We start from the raw sequence: 21,032 nt of genomic DNA, 5'->3' as shown, positions 1-21,032 counted from the left end.
GGATCCCGGGCGCGCACCGACGCACCGCTTGTCAGGACATGCTGTGGCGGCGTCCCATATAAAGTGGAGGAAGATGGGCACAGATGTTAGCCCAGGGCCAGTCTTCCTCAGCAAAAAGAGGAGGAGTGGCATGGATATTAGGTCAGGGCTGATCTTCCTCACACACACAAAAAAAGCAGATGCCAAAGTGAGATTGAACGTGTAAGGATTTTATTAGGGAAAATGCTCCTGTGACAAAAAATTAAGGACAGATCCAAGGAAGGCTGGACAGCCCTCACAGTATAGTCTCTGACCAGAAAGAAAGACAGATGAAAGCTCCTAGATGGCCCTGGTGCAGTGACATTAAAGAGAAGTCCAGCAAGGCTGCCAAGGAGCCCTTGAGGCACAGTCAGAGGAGTCCTGTGACTCCCAGGAGTGGGCCTTTTTTAGCATCTTGACCACGTTTGATCATTGGCTGGGAGGAGCTCTGCGGTAGCGTGGCCTTGGGAGCAATAGGATTTCAGGACATGGCAACTGGGATTCTCCGTCAATTACACCATAGTTGGAGGTCTGTGTTCTCTTAGCCACTACAGCCCTAGAAGATGATCCATTTCTTAAAACAGAGTGTATCTAGCTAAAGTCGTAAGAAACTTGATATACATCAACAATAGTTGTTTTGCTTACACTAAAAATTAACTTAAACTGCAGTGTCAAATATTCACGTTAATAAGGTTAACAGATTCTCTCCATGTTAGCAGATTTCTCTCTAGGAGCCAAATTTCAATCTGCAGTTGGATTGGTGAGCATAGACTCTGAATAAAGAGATTTAAGTGGAAATTCAAACTTTAATGACACCAGGGTATGACATTCAGTCATATTTCCCTCCGTACCAGAGCTACACCTGCCCCAAGAAACGTACAGATCACACCTGTACCTGAGCACCCTCCCTTTGGACAAGACAGGAGACAGGCTGCTGAGGTGTGCCTCTCTGACTCTGGTCTCTCATGTTCCATGCTGACCAGCCCCTCTGTGTGTGTTTACACAGAACAAACCACCACAATCCTGGCTTATACCACCAATTTATTATTTATTTATTTATTTATACCAGTTCCGGGATTGGGTAGGTGATTTTTCTGGTCTCCATCAGCTTGACTGGGACTAAATGGCTTAGGATGGCCTCACTCACATGTCCGGGGCCTCCAATGGGATGCCCAGGAGGGAAGGGATGCTGGGAGCCTTTCCTCCACGTGGTCTCTCATCATCCAGAAAGCTAGCCCAGGCTTCTTCACCTGGGGGCACACTCGTTTCCAGTGTCAAGAAAGGACAAGTTCTAATATGCACACGCTTTTCAAGTCTCTGCTTTTGTCATGTTTTTTATTGTCCTGTTGACTAAAGCAAATCACATGGCCGATTCTAGAGTCAATGTGATTGTCCTATCCAATCCAAAGGTATGGATGCAGTGAGGCCTGAACAAATCGAGAATTATTGTCATGCTGTCTGATTAGTATGTTTCTCTTCTTCCTTGTTCCCATCCTCCTCCTCCTCTTCTTTATGATTACATGATGAATAAGACTACATCCAACTATAATACTACTGTTAACATTTTCTGATTCTGGCATAAAAATATCTATGCTGCAAAGTAAACTTTTACATATATTGAATTCATCTGCAATTTGTTAATTTTTTTCTCAACCCTCAGTATTGCCAACAATGAAAACCTATCTCTTTTTACAATTCACAAGGACCTTGAGAGCCCATGGATTTTCAGATAGGAAGCTGCAAAGATCCCCTTTCAAATTAAGAATATTACATTGGAAAGTTATGGAATTAATTTTTCATTTTGGTGGTAGCTGGTCAATTCACTCAGAAGTAGCAATTCATCACATTCCCTGTTCCTAATAAAATAACAGACATGTTTATTCTTCAGTTTGGTTGTTGCTTGAATGTGAAAATCAAGAGGTAGAAATTGAATAATATACGACTTGTTAGAAACTGTAATTTTCTACTGTATAGCTCTTCTGTCAGCCAACTGTGTTGAGCCCATTGTCACTATAATCAGGTGCTGAAGAGGATAAACATGAAAGCAATGTATTAAAAATAAGATAAACGCTTTGGAGTGACTAGTACTTTTGCTCGTAATCAAGGCAGTTTTTGGAGCATGAGGGAAAGCTGTGCATTAGAAATCCTTGTAGGCTGAAGGCGTCCCTGCTATTTTCTAGACTGAGGTGTATGGGTGAGTGGACACAGTTTTCATTTAATATTACTATGATGCACACATGCAGAGCTAAACTGGCATCATTTGCTGAGATGATAGACTTGTTTTCGGGGCCCACACCTGGGCCTCAAACATCATTTCTGTTAGCCCGCCCTCTACAAATATTTCTAGTCGCAACTCCTAGACCCCTCTCCAGCACTAGAAAATCTACAAGATTGATCTCCCTTAAACACATGTTTACTGAAAAAGAATTTAACCAGATTGGTCATTTGGCAAAAATAACCAATTTCTCAGTTTTGTACTGTTCAACCAGGTGTGTGTGCATGTGTGTGTTAGTAAAGGGAGAGACAGATGAGACTGCCATTTGTTTTTTGAAGACAGCATTCATCTTTAGTGACTCAGATCCACTCTTTGGTCCTGTTGAAATGACTGATGCATTTCCACATTGATGAAGGATAGAGACAGTCTCTTTGACTTTACTGAATCTCTGGTTATTACTGTGAAATTTGCCTTATGCTATGGCTATCACTTTCCGTCAGCCCAATGCTAGAACACATAGAAAGTTCCTTGTTTTTAAACATTAGCCATCAAATTGTTTGGTTGGAGTGCACAGCTTCCCAGTTGTCTGAAAATGTGCTATCTCATATGCACTTCTGTATGGTTTTTACATGATATCTACTTAGGGACTTGAGATTGCCCCTTTTCAGTTTATGCCTCAGGAGATATTTGAGTGTCATGAAGTCATTCGTAATCTACACATATTCATCCCAGTAAAGTTGTTTTTTTAGTAATCTTCATGTTAACAATCATAACCTTGGTACATTCCAAGATCTTGTTCTATATTGCTATCTTTCCTTTTCTGGCTAACACATCAAGTGATATCCCAACAAATTTCATCTGATTCCCTGCTGAGTACTTCCTTGATAAAAGAAGCAACTTCAATTTCTCTATATTAAAAAAATAAGAATTTAGAGTATATACACTTTTAAATCATTTTAGATTTTTCATATATAAGGCTCCAGAAAATAAATGAAAAATTTCCTTTCTTACTGTGTTTGTTCAGCTCTAAGAACCCCATGCCCCATTTTAACTCATCAGGTCATATTTTTTTCTTCTAGGACTACAATGATGAAATTCGTCAGGAACAACTACGTGAATTATCTTACTTAAATGGCTCAGAGGACTCTGGTCGTGGCAGAGGTATTAGAGGCAGAGGGATCAGAATAGCTCCCACAACTCCTTCAAGGTACATTAGTTCTTACTTTAAATAAATTAACAGCAAATGAGGATGGCAGTCCTTTGCTGACTTGCTCTGTGTCATGATCCCAGCTAGGAATAAACAACAACAACATCAGCAACAGTAACCACCACCACAAAAGCAATAACAACGAATGCTTGTATAGCACATAAGAACTTTCATAAATTAACTCATCAATGCCTCCATACTAAGGTTAAGTATTATTTACAGGTGAGAAATGGAGGTACAGAAAATTGTAAGGAATTTGCCCAAGGTCACACAGGCAGTCTACTCCAGAATTCATGGTTTGAGCTCTTAACAACTATCCTAAGAAAATAAGGGGAGCAAACCTGAGACTTCCTACATTTTGGTTCTATCCCCAGGATTAGGGCAAGCAGATGATACAGTCATTTCCCTTGTTGAACCAAGATGACCTTGCAGGAAGAGAAAGTTATAAATTTTGTCTGTGTCTTAAGTGGCCCTTGAATTGATGCAGTCTTGCCAGATAGGTAGAGAGATAGGTGATGATGATGGAAAGATAGATAGATAGGTAGATAGATAGATAGATAGATAGATAGATAGATAGATAGATAGATAGATATTTAGATAGCTAGGTAGATAATATATATGCCACCTGTCCAGAAAGCCAGAAGCACATTTCTTGCATGGCCAATGGTAAGAGTATTTAGGTTCAGTTACATTTGACTTTGCAATGCCCTTGGCCATCAGAGAGAATTTTATTTGATCTTGTTCACTTTGCAAAGAAATTGGAATCTTTCTGCATCAGAATTTGCTTTGTAGGATTCTGAATTTGTCAAGCTTTCAACAGAAAGCATTGCTTTGCGAAGAGGTAAAGCAAAAAATACTCACAGCCTTCACACACAGACTAGATGATTCAATCATTCTCTTCACCCTGTTATAGTTGGCCTTCAAATCTCTAAAGGATATCGATGTAGAATATTATCTCATACGTTACATAGAAATCATCTTAAGAGATTCTAAGACACTTTGCTGGTTCAATTTATTTATTAAATTATGCCCCAGATATTTTTAACCACCACTGTCAAAAGACAGCTGTTTTAACATTTAAATTATAAACACCTCAAACAGTTTCACACTGATCAGGAAAAAAAAAAGTTAAGAATGATGAATTTATAAATAAAATACCAAGGCACTAGCTATCTAAAGGTAAAACACGCCAGTTGTGGAAATAACATTTGATTAAAGGAAAAGCTTCTGAAAATGGTTCTAGATCTTATATTTATATTTTTATCTTTAAAAAATAAAAGGCAGAGCTTTCTAATGCTATCCAGGAACATTTATTTATTGCTAAAAATTCATGTGATATAACTTTATTTTGTGGTCGTGCTTTTTTATGGAGTCAGTCTTTTATAAAACCTTGTACATTTCTAAGCTCATCATGATGGGTTGTGAAATAACATCATTGCGGGTAATCTTAAATTGATGAAATCACATTGTTTAAATCATGAAATCACTTTTGTAGTTCAAAAAAATACCAATTTTGGCAGTTTATGTGATGTAACCTAAGTATATATTTAGCTTGTCTACAGAGGAGACAACTTTTTTCCATTTTATATTCCTTGGAATTGGTACCATTTTTTAAAAATAATGCATTAACCTGCTTTTAAGATTATAAAATCATCATCTTAATAGATTTTCTTTTGTTATTGATGTTCCTTAGTGTAATACTACATTTGCCATATTTGAGTGGACCATATAGGATTTCAATTTCAGTAAAGTTTTATTCTAAAATATTAATCTCTGTAATGATTTAATAAAGAATAGTGCATTATGATCTAGATTTTTAAATATCTTAGAAGGAAAATTTGATTGAAAGCTTTTGCTTTTTAATATCCAATATATCATACTGATCTGATACTGCATATGTAAAAAGAAAAGAAAATTAATATTGGAAATAAAACCTCACTTCCAATGCTGTATTGATATCATTAATGTATTAACATTAATGAAAGTAAATGGAGCAGAACTCTGTTGTCTTCTATGTCAAACCACATTATGAAATGTATTTACAATTAAAAAGGAATGAGAAAACAGCTTCACAAAACAAAAAATCATATTTAGCAGAAAGCTCTTGAAAACTTAATTGATGCTAATTTGTAAATACTTATGAAACTATGACTATTAGGTTATTCAGTTACACTTATCTTCAAAAAGAATGGTACCTGGGAAATTTTTAAAACTTCTATATTAATTCGTTTAAAATGTATTTAATTAGGGGCCAGCCGGGTGGTGCAAGCGGTTAAGTGCGCGCTCTGCTGCGGCGGCCTGGGGTTCGCCGCTTCGGATCCCGGGCGTGCACCGACGCACCGCTTGGCAAGCCATGCTGTGGCCGCGTCCCCTATAAAGTGGAGGAAGATGGGCACGGATGTTAGCCCAGGGCCAGTCTTTTTCAGCAAAAAAAGAGGAGGATTGGCAGATGTTAGCACAGGGCTGATCTCTTCACAAAAAAAAAAAAAAAAAAGTATTTAATTAAAGAAATTTACGTTTCAATAAACATATCTATGAAAACTCTCTAATCTTCTAAAAATAATACATACCAGAAAACAAAGCATTACATCTATATATTCTAATAATTTATATTAAATGACTGAAGAATTAAGACATATGACAGCTCTAACACATCACCCCTACATGTTGAGTGAGAGCAAACAGTGGAAAATAAAACATTCAGGGCAGATTTTGAAGGCTTTTGTTTACTACAATGGGAACTAAGACACAGAACTAATGGAGTTTGTTAAAGAGGGAGAAATCGTATTTGTTTCTAGGAAAGACTACTCATTCCTCACTGTGGGTGATAGAGAAGAATTAGAGCAATGAGAGAGACAGACTGACAGACAGACACCGACTCATGGCAGGGAAGCCAGTGAGACGACAAGTCCATTATCCAAGACAGAAATGAACACCATTTGGAGTGTAGAAATATAGGACTAGATTAGCAACTAGAACTTGTAGGAATTAGTACCTAATTAATTGTTGGAGAAGAAAGAGTGGCCCACGACAAGGATAATTCTCTGACATCTAGTCTGGTTAGAGATTAATAATATCATCAACTAAGATTAGGTGAAGGACCAAGTTAAGTGAAGAATATAATTATTCATATAATTAAGCCTAGGTCTAGGGATTGCTAGCGTGACCATGGGACTGTGACCACTTGTACTTTCTATGATTTAATTCTCAACCTTTAAAATAGCTCAGAAATGGCTAAATGGCAAGCTTGTCAAAATTTTTAAATTAGATGATGCCTATAAGGCAGCGGTCCCCAAACTGGTCTGCACATTGGAATCATTGAGGGCTTCCGGCCTCTAGAGATTGTGATTTAATTGGCCTGGGGTATGATCTGGAATTTGGAATTTTTCAGAGGTCTTCAGGTGACTGTAATATGCAGATAAATTGAGGAACCTCTAATATCAGGCACATAATCCAGGATATGGTATGTGCTAGAAAGGAAAGAGATAAGAGCCCTCATTAGAATTAGAGAGTGCAAGGGTACACCATGAGAGAAAGAAAGAGGATTGAGGACAGAGAATAGGGACACCCACATTCCAAGGGGGGCCCAGGAATAGAAGCCAGTGAAGAAGGCTGAAGAGAAAGAAAGAGGAAGGAGGAAATATGAAGAAAAACAGAGCCATAAAAGTCCAGGAATGCATTTTCCAGATAGTAATCCAAAGTGATGAATATAACAGGTGCAGTGGAATGGGGACTGTAGATGAATCCAGTGGAACTGGAAATCGTAGGCTACTGGTGATCTCAGTCAAGAGTATTTCACAAAGTGGGAAAGCAATAACTAGATTGCATTCGGTTCAGAAATGAGCAGGAGGTGAAGAGTTAAGGATGGAAACCTTTCAAGAAGTCAGAAAAATAAAGAAAAGAAAACTGTAGTGTGAATTCAGCCAGGGACAGTATTCTAAAATAGGTGACATGAATCCTGAGTTGCATTGGAGGAGAGGGATATGAGGTTAATATTACAGGGAGAGAACATAGCATATAGGAGGTAATGAGTCAGATTCAGGAGGCAGGTTTGCTGGGGCTGTGTCTGGGAGACAGCTGATGAAGGGATGGAATGAGAGATTAGATTTCACGTAACCATCACATAATTTTAAAGCAAGAAGAATTGTTACAGATTCAGAAATCTGATTTTACCATTAGAAAAAAAAATCCACCCAGGCCTAGAGAGTTACAGTACCTACCTGTGATTATTCAGTGGTATAGCCAGGACTTGTGAATATAGTTTAAAGTAGAGTAACATATAATTTACAACCCACACATGGACACTTCTGAGAGTGTTAAAATGCTAAACTGAACAGGAAGCTAGGACAACAGTTGTAAATCAGAACCATTCCGGGCTAACCTGGATGTATGCTCACCCTCCTTATGAGGAAGCAGATAGGTGCTCGGAGGCCCAGGGAAGGTAAAATTGGTCTTTACACCCTTTTTCATAGGTGTGTTTTTATATTATCATGATAATAAAGGATATTGTATTCTCAGCTATGTTGTGCTTGAAGCGGGCACTGGGCTGCTTTTGCATTTCAACTTCCCTCAATCTAGGAGAGCGTTCTCTATACATTAGACTCACAATAAGTTCTCTGATAATTTCTCTATTCATCAGCTCTATAATCTATTTAAAACGTTTAAAAGCATTACCAGCATTCTTACTGTTCACTTGTAAAAGCTCATTCTCTGCAAGTAAGAAAGAGCCAGCTGACTCTATTCATAGCAAAAAGCATAACCTGCATCTCCCATCCCTGGGCACAGCCAAACAGTGTGATTGTTGACATCCCAGTGATCATCATTTTCCCCAAAGCTTTAGTGTTCCTGCTGAAAGCAGTGCTTTCTGGAGGCCAGCCTTTCAGACATCGTAAAAAGTGAAATAACCGTGCTTTTGCCCAAAGACTTCAGACAAACACTCAACCTTTCCAAAGGTCTTGGAATACCATAAAAGTTGGCTGCAACCATTTGATCTTAGGCTTTTAGTACAAGTCCTTTTGTGTCAAGCACTGGAGTACAAAGTATTCAGTCTATCCTCTGTATGGCAGAGACGTAATGTATTTCACTAGCCCCGTAGTCACCATAGGAAAATAAATTACATCAGAGACTGTACCAGTTCAGGGGGTTACATGCATGATGATAAATCAATGACAATGAGTTGTGATTTCAAGTGACCTCAAGCTTAAGCTACTATAATAGACAAAATGATATCATCAGGGTTAGAGTTCCCCATTTTATTAAAGTATTGAAGTGCAGTCAGATCTTTTTTTTTTGTTTTTTTGTAAATGACAACATTGCACATCCCTGTCAATAACCTCCAGCATGAAGGAGACATTGACATTTAGCAGCTCACTTTCATATGGTCCAGTGAGTCATGTATTAGATGATGCTCGGATTTGGGTCTTCTTGGGAAATTTAGAATAAAATGAGAGGGGGTTGATTTTTGTTTGTTTGTTTGGTTTGCTTTGGTTTTTTAGTTTTATAAAAGAAAATATGAAAGTATTTTATATGATTTTCATGATAACTAAGTCATAGCCAGTATTTATAAAATTTATTCTACTGTGGAGGTCAAATTGCTTTACATCCTAAAGAATCTCAATTAAACACACACACATACTGTCTCACACACACTCACAAACATACACACACACACACACACACTTACACATACACGCATGCAGAGATAACTGGATTTTTTTTCCCATCATAGGGAGGCTGTAGGATGAGGGCTTTATCTGTTTTAGTTCATTTTTTTTATCACTTATCTCTCATAAGTGCATGACCTGTTTCTCCTAGGGGCCGTGGGGGTGCCATTCCTCCTCCCCCACCACCTGGACGAGCTGTTCTCACCCCTCGAGGGACCACTGTGACCCGTGGAGCTCTTCCAGTGCCCCCTGTAGTAAGAGGTGTCCCTACCCCCCGAGCCAGGGGGGCACCAGCAGTGCCAGGATACAGGGCACCCCCTCCTCCAGCCCACGAGACATATGAAGAATATGTAAGTACTCTTGAGAAATCAGTTGTTAGGAAGAGTTAAATTGATTGGATAACAAGCTAAGCCTCAAAGACATTCGTATACCATGAATAGAGCAGATGATGTTTGTTGCAGAAAACACATGTCATTTGCAACAGAATTTAAGCAGTGCGTTTAAATGAAAGCATTTTGAAAAATCTTTCTTTTTACAGGTGTCATGATAGTTGTTAGTACCAGTTAAAGAGCTTGCATTTTAAGAATCAAACTATCCTGAGATTTTCTTGTCTTTAGAAGACTTGGTCAATTTCAAAATGGAAATAGTTATGAACATAATGTGAATCATCATATATTCACAAGATTCTCCTGTGACATGATAAAGATTAGCATAAAACTCACTCAGAAATTATATTGTATACTTTGGTAATAATGTAAGACCATGTGGCTGATCTTTCATTCAAACATCCTTACTCTCTCTTTCACTATATGAAAGATCTGAGATTGGCAGGTATGAAGAACTCAAAAAAATATAGAAAGAACAGAAGTCTCTAAGCATTGCCCTCCCTTCCCATCACTGTATCACTTGAAACACCCTTTGACCTTTCATCCAGGTTGTTGGTCCACTGGTCACATGAATTGTAGTCCCTGTGTCCATTTCTCCTACTAGATTGTAAAAATTGTGAAAAAGGACTGTTTCCTATTCACTTGTGTAACCGTAGTAAGTCCACTGTAAACGTTAAATTGAATTGATGCAAGCCAGATCATCGTCCTAGGAAAGAGGTTCATTTTGCCTTTAACCTCCTCAGCATGCTCATCCCCTGATCCAGGTGTTTGTTTCATTCAACCACCCACGGACATGCTGTCCTCTCAAATGTCCTCTGTGAATGATTACTAATTAAGCTTAAACTCTTCAAGGACAGTTACTGTCACACGCTGGGCACTCAAAACATAAATGTTTTATGGACTGGTTAATAACCAAGCAAAACTAATCCTAAAATAAAGTGAATCTAGTCGATAGGTGTCATTAAGAATATGTTAATGCTTAGAGTGTGTTAGTTTTTAGGAATAATGTTGCTGCTTAAATCTGAAACATTGACTAGTATCTGCAAGAGCAAAGAAAAATTATTGTTTAGAAATCTATTTCTACTGAAAAAGGTGAAATCTGTTCATCTAAAGTATCTATTATACATGTATCAATATTTAAAATCTTAGCCAATTGAAAAATTGGAAGCAGAAAACCTATTCTACCCTGTAAACAAGCCCACACATCAGGAAACGCAGAGCCTAGTCCTGGTTCTGCAATCTCTTCCTGAGACATGGTGTGTACAAAACAAGTGCTTGTTCAATGAATGAATTAAAAATCCACGACAAGGATGATGGGATCATTCTTTTCTTATCTCTGAGAAATCTTCTAGCTCTGCCATCTTTATGTACCTTGCCACCATGGTGTTTTTCTCTTCCAGATAGAGGCTTAAATAGTCAGATCTTATTTCAAAAATTAAAAGAGTGAGAAAAGCTTTTCAGATAATAGTGGTCAACATTGTTATTAATCAGAGAATTTCCAGGGCACACAGGGCACTATGAAAGAGAACAAGGTTGGCGAAACATCATAGCCTTTCATATAGCCACAAAAACACTGCAGCCTTTCACAAGCATTCCAATTTACAGTGAATAAATTACTGGGATACAACACAAATAAGAGTAAGCTGCAAAAGTCTAAAGAGTTTATAGGAACATGGGTGAAAAGGGTAATACCCTGAAGGAGAAATCCAAGAGGGGGAGTGGTTCTTAGAATAAGTAAAAGAAAATACTTAAAGCCATGTGATCTGAATTTTTTACTTAGATGTTATTGAATCCCTTTTATTCATTCACTCAGTCATTTACTGAGCCTCCATCTTATTTCAGGCACTGTTCTGAAGGTCCTGGAGATATAGCTGTGAACAAAACAGACCAGATGCCTGCTTTCATAAAGCTGACATTTTAGTAGGAGGAGACAGAAAACAAACATATATAAATGAATGAATGAAGTAACGCCAGGTGGAGATAAGTGCTCTGGAGAGAGACGGAGGGAGGGCACTGCCTTAAAATGGGCAGTTAGGGAAGGCCTCTCTGAAGTGGAGACTTCAGCAAATGCCCAAGAGAAGCAAGGGTCCAGGCCAAGGGGCTGCCTCTGCAGAGAGCATCCCAGCTAAAGGAAGCGGCAAGATCAATGCCCTGAAATGGAACCTGCTTGAAACATTTGGGGATCAGCAAGGAGGACACGGAAGCTGGAGCAGCGTGTGGGAGGGGGGTAGTAGACAAGGTCAAGGGGTGGACAGGCCAATTCCTGCTGCTATTGGAAAGTTTCAGGCAGGAAAATGACGTGATCAGATTCATGTTTTAAAAGGTTTATTCTGCCTACATCACGGAGAAGAGAATATGGGGGGGAGGCGCAAGAGTGGAAACAGGGAGACTGGTGAGTAACTCACTGCAGTATCCCCCACTGACAACATGATGGCTAAGAGGGGTTGAGAGGAGGGCAGATTCTGAGTGTACTGTGAAAATGATTTGATGATGGAATAGATGTAAAATGTGTGGGGAAAAAAAGGAGTAAAGGATAATTTCTGTGACTTTTTGTGGAGTGAACGTTACACTGATCCCTGAACTGATCGACGGGGTTAAATTGAGGTGTCATTTATTGAGAGGAGGAGTACCCCAAGGGGAGTTGGAAGTTCAGCCTGAGATCCTGTTGAAGGTGTCTGGTCTTTAGGAAAGTCTGTTGTGTTGCTGGGTGGACAGGACTTGAGTTGTGAATCAGACAGCAGCATCCCAAGGTGTGAATTCCAGCTTTGTCACCAGCTAGTACTTTATAAACATTCCGAGGCTTGGATTTCCCTTCTATGTAATGGGCTAATCAATTCAGCCTCACAAGACTGCACTGAATATTAGAAATAAATATTCACAAGCGCTTAGAAACATACATAAGTGCCTAGAACATTATAGAAATTCAACAAAAAGTAACTATTGTATAAAATTTCATTGTGTATAATATTCTTTAATTTCTGCCTGGGATAAGCTATGAACCCATGGAAGTCATAGACATTTACCTACTTTTGGTGAAATAACTGGGCATCATTGATTGCAAATAGCACAAGCAATTTTATCTTCTTTTAGTAATAAATAAGTAAACAAACGAACGAACCTGGGGGAGGGTGTTATATGAATATAGAGTCATGAAGTCCAATAATAGGAATGCCATCAGGTCTTGGTGAAATATGACCAACGTAGGGCTGTCACGTTTACATCTGTGGTTCTCGTCACCTACAGATGCTGACTGGCTGGCTGTCTCTGAGTCCAAATCTAGATCCCCCGGCGAGAGAATCGGGTTCACCCAGGCTTGTCAGGTGTCTAACACCAATCAGTCAGCTATGACTACTGGGCGGGAGTTTCTGGAAATTGGATCTGGGATCTACCACTCATCAGCCACCAATGGTGAGGGGAGTGTAGGAGGGAAGCTCACACAAAAGAAACATGGTTATTGGGGACCCAACCCCTAGGATAATATGGGGAGAACTAGTTTCCAGGGATGGAGAAGATATTATGAACTTGGCAGATATCACAAAATATATCTACAATAACGTACTGTTGATTACAGGAAAAAATAGATGCTGTTTTATAGAACTCTTTTATGTCATATTTTATTAAAACTTGTCATATGTCATATTTTAACTTTTTTCCTAAAAACGATCCATTGAGTCATACAAAGTTGAATACATGACTGAGAAGCTGCTGAAAGCAATCTTTGAAGTCTCAATACCAAACCCAGATTAACACTCGAGACCCTCTACTCTCTGTTCTGATTTTAAACTATTGATTCCTCTGCACGCGGTAAGAAAAACAGAAGTTTAAGTGTCTCAGTAACAAAATAATAGCACCAGGCTGGGTTGATGGCGAAAATCTCAGAGGAGGTCTTAACTTTCAGATAAAATTTCTTGGAAAAGGTTCCCTTTATTATAAAGGACACTTGGAGGCAATTCGCTCTTCAGACTTCTTTCCCCCCTGCCGAGTCCCAGCATTGAGTTTCTGACTACACAGAATGTATATAGGTAATCAAATCCACTCCTTGCTCCTTGCCTGAGAAGAAACAGCTTACTGTAAATGAGACTGCTGTTTAAAACCATCATTTGTGTTAGCCGAGTTTTAAAAAAAAAAATGTGAATTTTAGTTTGTTACACATCTTAATCCATACTTTAAATATTTTAAAGCTTCTTTTTGCTGACCTTTTGCTAAGAAGAATATATATACATTTTACAGATCCGTCATCATGATTGAAGTAGATTTGGGGAATGGAAAAGTAGATTTTAAAAAAACTCCCACGCAACAACTATGAAGCTGATCAGCTCAATCAGTGGATCATAAATGAAAAGAGAGTGAACTAAAACTTAAACTTCTGAATACCTACTGGGGTTCAGTCACTGTATATTAATTCACTTAATCTCATGATAACACCATCAACAAGTTACTGATGAATCATTTTAGTAGATGACGACACTGAAGCTTGGAATTGAGACTTGCACCCAGTTTTCTGTCTGCAAAACCTCTGTATCTTTGTCACCATAAAATATCCTGCATAGTACTTGTCTCAGAGAACTCACACACATACATACAGATCATTTGTACTTCATGCCTCTCATCCAGACCACTAGTCAGTGTTTGAATCCCCTTAACAATATTTAGGACATCTCCCAGCCCCTGCATGAACACCTCTAACGACAGAGCACTCAATACCTCCAGAAACTAGGTGCTGGAAATATAAAATCTGTGATTAAGGAGACACTGCCTCTGCTCTCAAAAGCATGCCATCTAGTGGGAGAGACAGAGAATCAAACAATTAGCATATAGTACTGTAATTGCTATATAGGGCTCTTATCTTCTCTACCTTCTATTAGAAGTAATTTTTGCTCTTATCTTCTCCCACTTACAAGATTTAAACATCCTAAAAGCAGAAAGTGTTTCTTAAATTTATTTTATCTTTGCACTTCTAAGTAAAGTTCTTGATAATAGCAGTTGAATTGAACCTACTTATGATATTGTTGGAAAGACATTATACATTTGCACACTTTCATACATACACATATTTTATATAAATATGAAGTGAATGACATTACAACAGAGCATATATTAAGTGTCAAATGGAGACTATACCTGCTCGAGTAAAGGGAGTTATCATTATTGCTGTGGGTGTTTTAGAAAACTTCTAAGAGGCTAAGGAAAACAGCAAGAGCAGACCATGAATAAGTATAACTTCAAGAAATAGTGAGAAGAGGGAAGAAGCTCCACTTAAAAGGGATGATAAGTGGGAAGGCAAGAAGAGGGACCTTTCAAGGCACATCTAAAGAAACTGGGAGAAGAACTTGGGGAAACAGTTCACTTAAGAGAGCGGTGGAAATAATATGGGATCACAGATGACCTCCAAGGCTGAGGCTATAACTTCACTGGTTGTGAAAAAATGCCACCTGAAGGCTTTTGAACAGAAGATAAACTAAGGTTTGGGGAGATTTTATAATTCTCAGTGGTTTAGGGTAGATTGGAGAATAGACAGAAGAAAGAAGAGAAGATTTAGGGCATCAACAATAATGAGGCTTACTGAGATGTGGCCTTGGCTATGAGCATAGGAATGGGATTGAAAGTTTCAAGGCCAGAGATAACCCTGAAGTTGGAAACAATGGGGTCTGATGACAAGTGGCTGTGAGAGAAGTAAGAGAAAGCAATCAAGGCTCATTCCAAGATATGTTTTTAGATGGGGAGGGGTGGGCAGTGAAGGATTGACATTGATGCTAAAGAAGCTCCTTTCCAAGGCTCTGGGAGGAGCCTCAAACATGCTCACAGGGTCATATCTCTTTATTGAAAAAGTAAGGTATTTTACCTGCAATCAGTTGAGGTCACTTCCCCACCTGTCACACTTCCCCTTGGTCAGGTGGTATTAGAGTGGGCAAGGCTGTTTGCGAGATCCTGCTAAGGAGAGTTTGTGTTGGAGATTCATTTAATTTGGGTTTAGTGGAATATTTTTATTTGTATGATTTAGGTATTTGCTAACATTCTGTTGGAGAAATGATTCCAGGAGTGCTCTTCCCTTCTCACCAGTGTCATGACACAAGTATTCATGGACGGAGGTCTGACTGCTCTTTGATTGTGAACTCTGCCTCTGGCACTGGTGCTGGAAGTGTGTGGTTGATGATGGAGGAACAAGGTTTGAATTGTATTGGGCCAGATCTATTCTGTTGGAAAGTCTTCCGTATCATTCAGCTCAGCTATGAAAGAAACTTGACACATAAAAAGTGATCGATAAGTACTACATACGTCGTACAAAAATTAGATCTTTATTTCTTACTATGTTAGCTCTGTCTTTGTTCGCCACTGAATAAAACAAGTGGAATCATTTATTCAAAAAAAAAAAAAAAAAAAGAAACGTGATAGAGGTGTCCCCAGATTTGACGGTAATCCTAACAGCCTACAACATAAACGGTAATGAATTGTGAAACTAAAGAAACTTTCCAAAACTACCAATAATAACAAAACTTTCTATCAACCATGCTAGAGAAAAAAACTGAATTTCCTTTCCTCTCTATAGAAAATATTATAAAATCATTGTCATATTGGAGATGATCAAAAATTATGCCTTCAAAAAATAGGAAAAAATAGTATAGGGGTGTATCAGGAAGTTAGTTAATAAAAGTACTATATCATTTTCTGGATTTTTGATGTTTTTGTATTTTCAGCTTTTAAACTTTTGCAATTGGTCGTGATTACTTTTCTTATTCAAAATGAATACTCACTTTCACACTTGATTTATATTCATAATTTTGTAACCGTTTTCTTAAAGATAGAATGCAAAATTGTATCATCCACAGGACCCACAAACTCTGGATGCCCAGTAGAGGGAAACAGTGGCAACATTGATAGGAAAGTGTATATGAAGGGTCTGAGGGGTGGGGTGGGTATCCTTTAAAGAAAAAACTGACTGTGTAACTTTAGTTTCTTTCCAGTACTGAAAGTCTGTTTGGCTCTGCTTAGCTATAACCATGTGGTGCTGATGGTAAGTATGCTGTTCCTTGTGGAGATGCTGTCCTTTTAACAAAGGTTGTGTGGGAGAATTAAATGTGCAGGTAAAGGCACACAACTTCTGGAACTGTCCATCAGAACATCACACTATAAAAACATACTGACAACATAAATATATGCTTAAATAAACACTGTCTTGTAGCTTGTGTGTTGGTGTAGCATAAAAACAAAAAACCCTCAGGTGCACAAAATAGTTTCCAGTTCCCAAAGACATAGGTCCAGTTTATTTTTAAATTACTTCATTTTTTTTCCCAACAGTCAATACCCAGACATCAAGGAGGTGTATGGGGCACAACAAAGCAAGAAGAGATGTCAGTTCAGTGCTACATGAGAGATTTTGGCCAATCTCTCATGTGGCCAATCACGTTAACCTAATTGATACAATTCATCTTGACAAATGTTTTGGGAAGCTCTTCTTTCCATTAGTCTTAACTAAGCCTATCAGCGTTCCAGCCTATCCTGTCATCTAATTCAGACTCTGAGGCATCCTTCCAGTAACAATGAGAGAACTAGAAAATTCACTGGTAGATCAATAGTCCTTAAAAGTTCCATAAATGAGTTCAGGCTGCCAACCTTCAATTTCATGTGGATGGAACATTTTTTGACAGGAGAGGGAAATAAGTATTAAATGATAATTGAAATCAATTCTCGTGCCATTTTTGTGGAAGGAAAGATTATGAGCTTGATCTATAATGCATTTCAAGGGGAGCCCCGTGGGGTGGTTTTCTGTGTAATAGCCAAGAGCCTTCACCCAACGAAGGGAGACCTTTATTAGAGTTTCTAGATTAGGTATTTGTATTCCGTTGAACATTCTTGCTTGAATTTCATGCTCTAGTCTCCTCTTAGTAGAAACTAATTTACCAGAATGCATTGTAGGATTTTGTTTTTTGAAATGTAACTAATATTGAAAATAACCAAAACATGTGAGGTTAATGAAATATTTTTTGAAACTATAGGATGGGCATTAATAATACTACTAAAGTATTAAATTATTTCCCCAAATAATATAAGACTCCATCTTTAAAAATTGTGTAAATTTTTCTTCTTAAGCTGACGCTTGAATAAACCCCCCTTCTTCTAGCATTATGTTTTAGATTTTTAAGTCGTTTTAGAACAGAGGCAGATTCTTCTATTGGCCACACCACTCAGGATTGTAGCCAAACCTGTGCCTTATAATAACCATGATGACTAACATCTTTTGTAACACTTACAGGGATGAAAATAGGTTTTATCTCTGTACCTTTTTGAGATGAGTGTTAGCTGATGGAAAATATTATATCATGAAGTATTTTAAAGTTTCCTCTTGGCTCAGCCGGGGGTTAAAAATGCCACAACCTTTTTGCTATGTGTGCTGTAGATGTGGAGAGGAGAGGGGTGGCAAAAATGCCTGAAATTTCCACCTCAGCCTTAGGGAATTCTACCATTCTTTCGTTTTTAACATTATATTTTAGGTTATATTATTTTCTATCTTTGGTTCATACATGTAGCCTAAGGATTAATAATTAAAGTGAGTTGAGCCTTAATTTATTTCTATAGGTGTGTTCTTAAAAAGCTGTGCTGGGTACAAATTAATAGTTTTCATATCATCTTTTTCTTCGGAGCTGATTGCGATTTTGACGATTGTATCCCCACTGAAAAATTGAGACCCTGTAAGAGATGATATATCATACCTAAGAATCCTAATTTTTGTTTTTTCTTATGCTGGTTGAAAAGCATTGCTCTATGTGTTTTGCCAACACCACCCTTATAGTTTTCTGACAAAGAAAACTTAGTTAAATACAACTTACCTAGCTTGTTAGATTGTCCATGGTTTTTGCAGAAAGCCCGATAGGAATAGTGAAATAGGATTGAGTCCTTGTCCATGCTTTGGTCCTCTTCCCGCTGTGGATTCCCCATTCAGTGGAAAATAGTGGCTGCTAAGTCTTTCCATCAGACACAGCTCTTTGTGGTTATTTTCTGTGATATCTTATGAGCCAAAATCTTTTACTGGGGAAGCTACAGATGATATTTGCAAAACTTTTAATAATCTCAATTTTTGGATTAAGACAATTTCTCTTCATTATTGAAGATGGAAACTGTACTTACCCTTTATATGAAACCATATTATGGACCAATCTAGCAGAGGAGGGATACAGGAAGGACGCTCATTTGATGCTTCTGCTTTGTATTTCTTAGAAACAAAGTAGAGAATACGCCACAGGTGGGTTTTTTTAGTTTTACAGATTGCTTCGTGTCTTTACGTTCATTCATCTGCAGAACCTCTGACTAATAAACACCCATGTAAGTGAGTTGCCCTCTACTTTTCACTGTCATGACATTAACAGAGCTGGAGGGCTGCAGATGCAATGGGTGTGAGGGCTGGACAAAGGTTTAGGATGCTGGAGGATGAGCTATTCGTTCTTTCAGGTGATCTTGTCTTTCTTCTTTTCAACCTCTATGAATACGCTCGAAATCTGCCCCGTTTTTTTATCTTCTTGGTGTAAGAAAAAATTTAAAACAACAAGCTCACATGATATGAATCACGGGGATTTTGTGTCATAGAGTGTGAGAGAGATTTTTCTTTTAATGTTCTTGCTGTTCTTCCTCTGCACAGCAACACTAGATATAACTACTGGAAAACAAAAGTCAGTGCCCTTTGCTATCATTTCGGCCCATGTCGTAATTTCTAGTGGTCACTTATATTGCAATATTTTTTATTAAATAATACAGCTGGAATTTATGCCTTTGCAGAAAAATAAATATCCAGCCAAAACAGAAACTGGCATCCACAGCTGGTCTGCATCATTACAGAGCACCAGTTGGTGTTCATTCTGCTTGGTCAGACTTCAGATCTGATTGGTTGGTGCCTGAGCCATTCCGGCTGTTAACTGTTGTGCCACTTCCATACTGGTGCAATTCTAGTAGAAATACAGTATAGCAGATTTTCCCAAATGGACAAATTAAGTCAACTAAGCTTAAAGGTTAGGAAGATTCCTTAGCCAAGCCATTGGGGCAGCTGTCCAAGCCAGATGGTTGCACTGCACCAAAACCTCTTTGGGTTACAGTTAGAGCTGATGGCACTTGTGACTTCAGAATTCCCAGTACTCTGCCTGTCATCAGCTGAACTTCATCACACTCTCTTTCCTGCTCTCCCACTGTGTCCCACATCTGTAGAGAGAGTTGAACATAATCTAATATACCTCACCTGCCTCACGCCATCATTTATGTAGAGTACCCTGAATGCAAAAGACCGTCGTGCACTTTTGGATGTTATAAAGGGTCTTATCTTTGTCCAGTCCACTGCTTTATTTTGATATTTGAGAAATTAAGGTTCAGAAAAGAAGTGACTGAACTGAAGTCACACAGCTGGTAGTGCCAGCCATAGGTTTCCTGACTGTCCTTGTGCTGCTTTTTCTAATGGATATTACAAGGAGAGGGGAAAAGGTGCAGATGCACTCGCTCATGTGTCTTCTCATCACCTGGCACCTGTGTTGAGCTGAGTTTCAAGCTTTTCTAAAATTTATAGGGAGTAGGCTGAGAGGATGACATATGAAAGTGTGTGAGTCCTTACCCTGAGCAGATCTGCCAGTGAGGTTTATGGAACTCAAATTTCTCTTGTTATCCTGTCTTCCCTAGTCAGAAACCTGAAGCCTTCTAGAAGACACACACACACACACACACACACACACACACACACACCCCTTCTCTATTTTACTTTTTTAGTTACTCAGATGGTGAAAGAAACAAATATTTTCCAAGAGCAATAAATAAACAAAAGGTAGGGGGGCTAGTTTTCCTTTACTTACCAGAGTAGTTCCTTCTTGGAAACAGGGAGTCATGTAAGAATATCCTTTCCCATCTTCTCTCTTACTTCTTTCTAAGAATGTCCCCAGCAGTAAGGAGTTGCGATTGTGAAGACAGGAGTATAGTTTACTGTAATGTAGCAAACATACCCTGGAGGTAGGAAAAGGTTTTAGGAGATATCTCTGGGGATTTAGCAGGTAAAAAAGTACTTACTCATTAAGCAGGAACTGACTTCTGTGTTTGAAACCAGATTTTTAGCAAAAGAGTCTATTCTGTTTTACATGTCAAATGTGAGTTAAAGCATTTTAAGCAATAAACTATAGAGCAGAATTACACACATAAAGCTCTAAATATAATGAAACAAAAATATATTTCACTTCATATCTAGATCTCATTTAAGATTTTCTTTTACATAAGAAAGTATACTCTAGGGCCGGCCCTGTGGCTTGGTGGTTGGGTGCGCGCGCTGTGGTGCTGGCGGCCCGGGTTCGGATCCCGGGTGCGCATCGAGGCGCCGCTTCTCCGTTCATCCTGAGGCCGAGTCCCGCATACAGCAACTAGAAGGATGTGCAGCTACGACACACAACTATCCACTGGGGCTTTGGGGGGAAAAAATAAAATAAATAAAATCTTTAAAAAAAAAAAAAAAGAAAGTATACTCTTAAAATTTAGACAACAGAGTATGGTAGTTTTCTTGTGTAACTTAGGCAGCAAATACCCCC

General features: G+C 38.5%; 1 protein-coding gene across 6 annotated transcripts in view; it reads left to right on the top strand.

Annotated features, from left to right (window-relative positions):
- The window catches only part of KHDRBS2 (KH RNA binding domain containing, signal transduction associated 2), a 564,075-nt gene that overhangs the window by 332,080 nt on the left and 210,963 nt on the right, over positions 1-21,032 (top strand). For all 6 annotated transcript variants that reach the window (XR_015554171.1, XR_015554170.1, XR_015554169.1 and 3 more), the window contains exons 5-6: positions 3,313-3,440; positions 9,255-9,453. Coding sequence is in view for 3 of the 6 variants with exons in the window: in XM_087438765.1 (XP_087294891.1) it covers positions 3,313-3,440; positions 9,255-9,453 (327 nt within the window). In the remaining 3 variants the exon portion in view is untranslated. The remainder of the gene's footprint in view (positions 1-3,312; positions 3,441-9,254; positions 9,454-21,032) is intronic.

This window comes from Ceratotherium simum, chromosome 13 (genome assembly GCF_057802395.1).
Source record: "Ceratotherium simum simum isolate JZ-2026a chromosome 13, ASM5780239v1, whole genome shotgun sequence".
Taxonomy (NCBI): Eukaryota; Metazoa; Chordata; class Mammalia; order Perissodactyla; family Rhinocerotidae; genus Ceratotherium; species Ceratotherium simum.
Note: the sequence above shows the minus strand (reverse complement) of the source record. Positions and strands in the feature narration are given on the sequence as shown.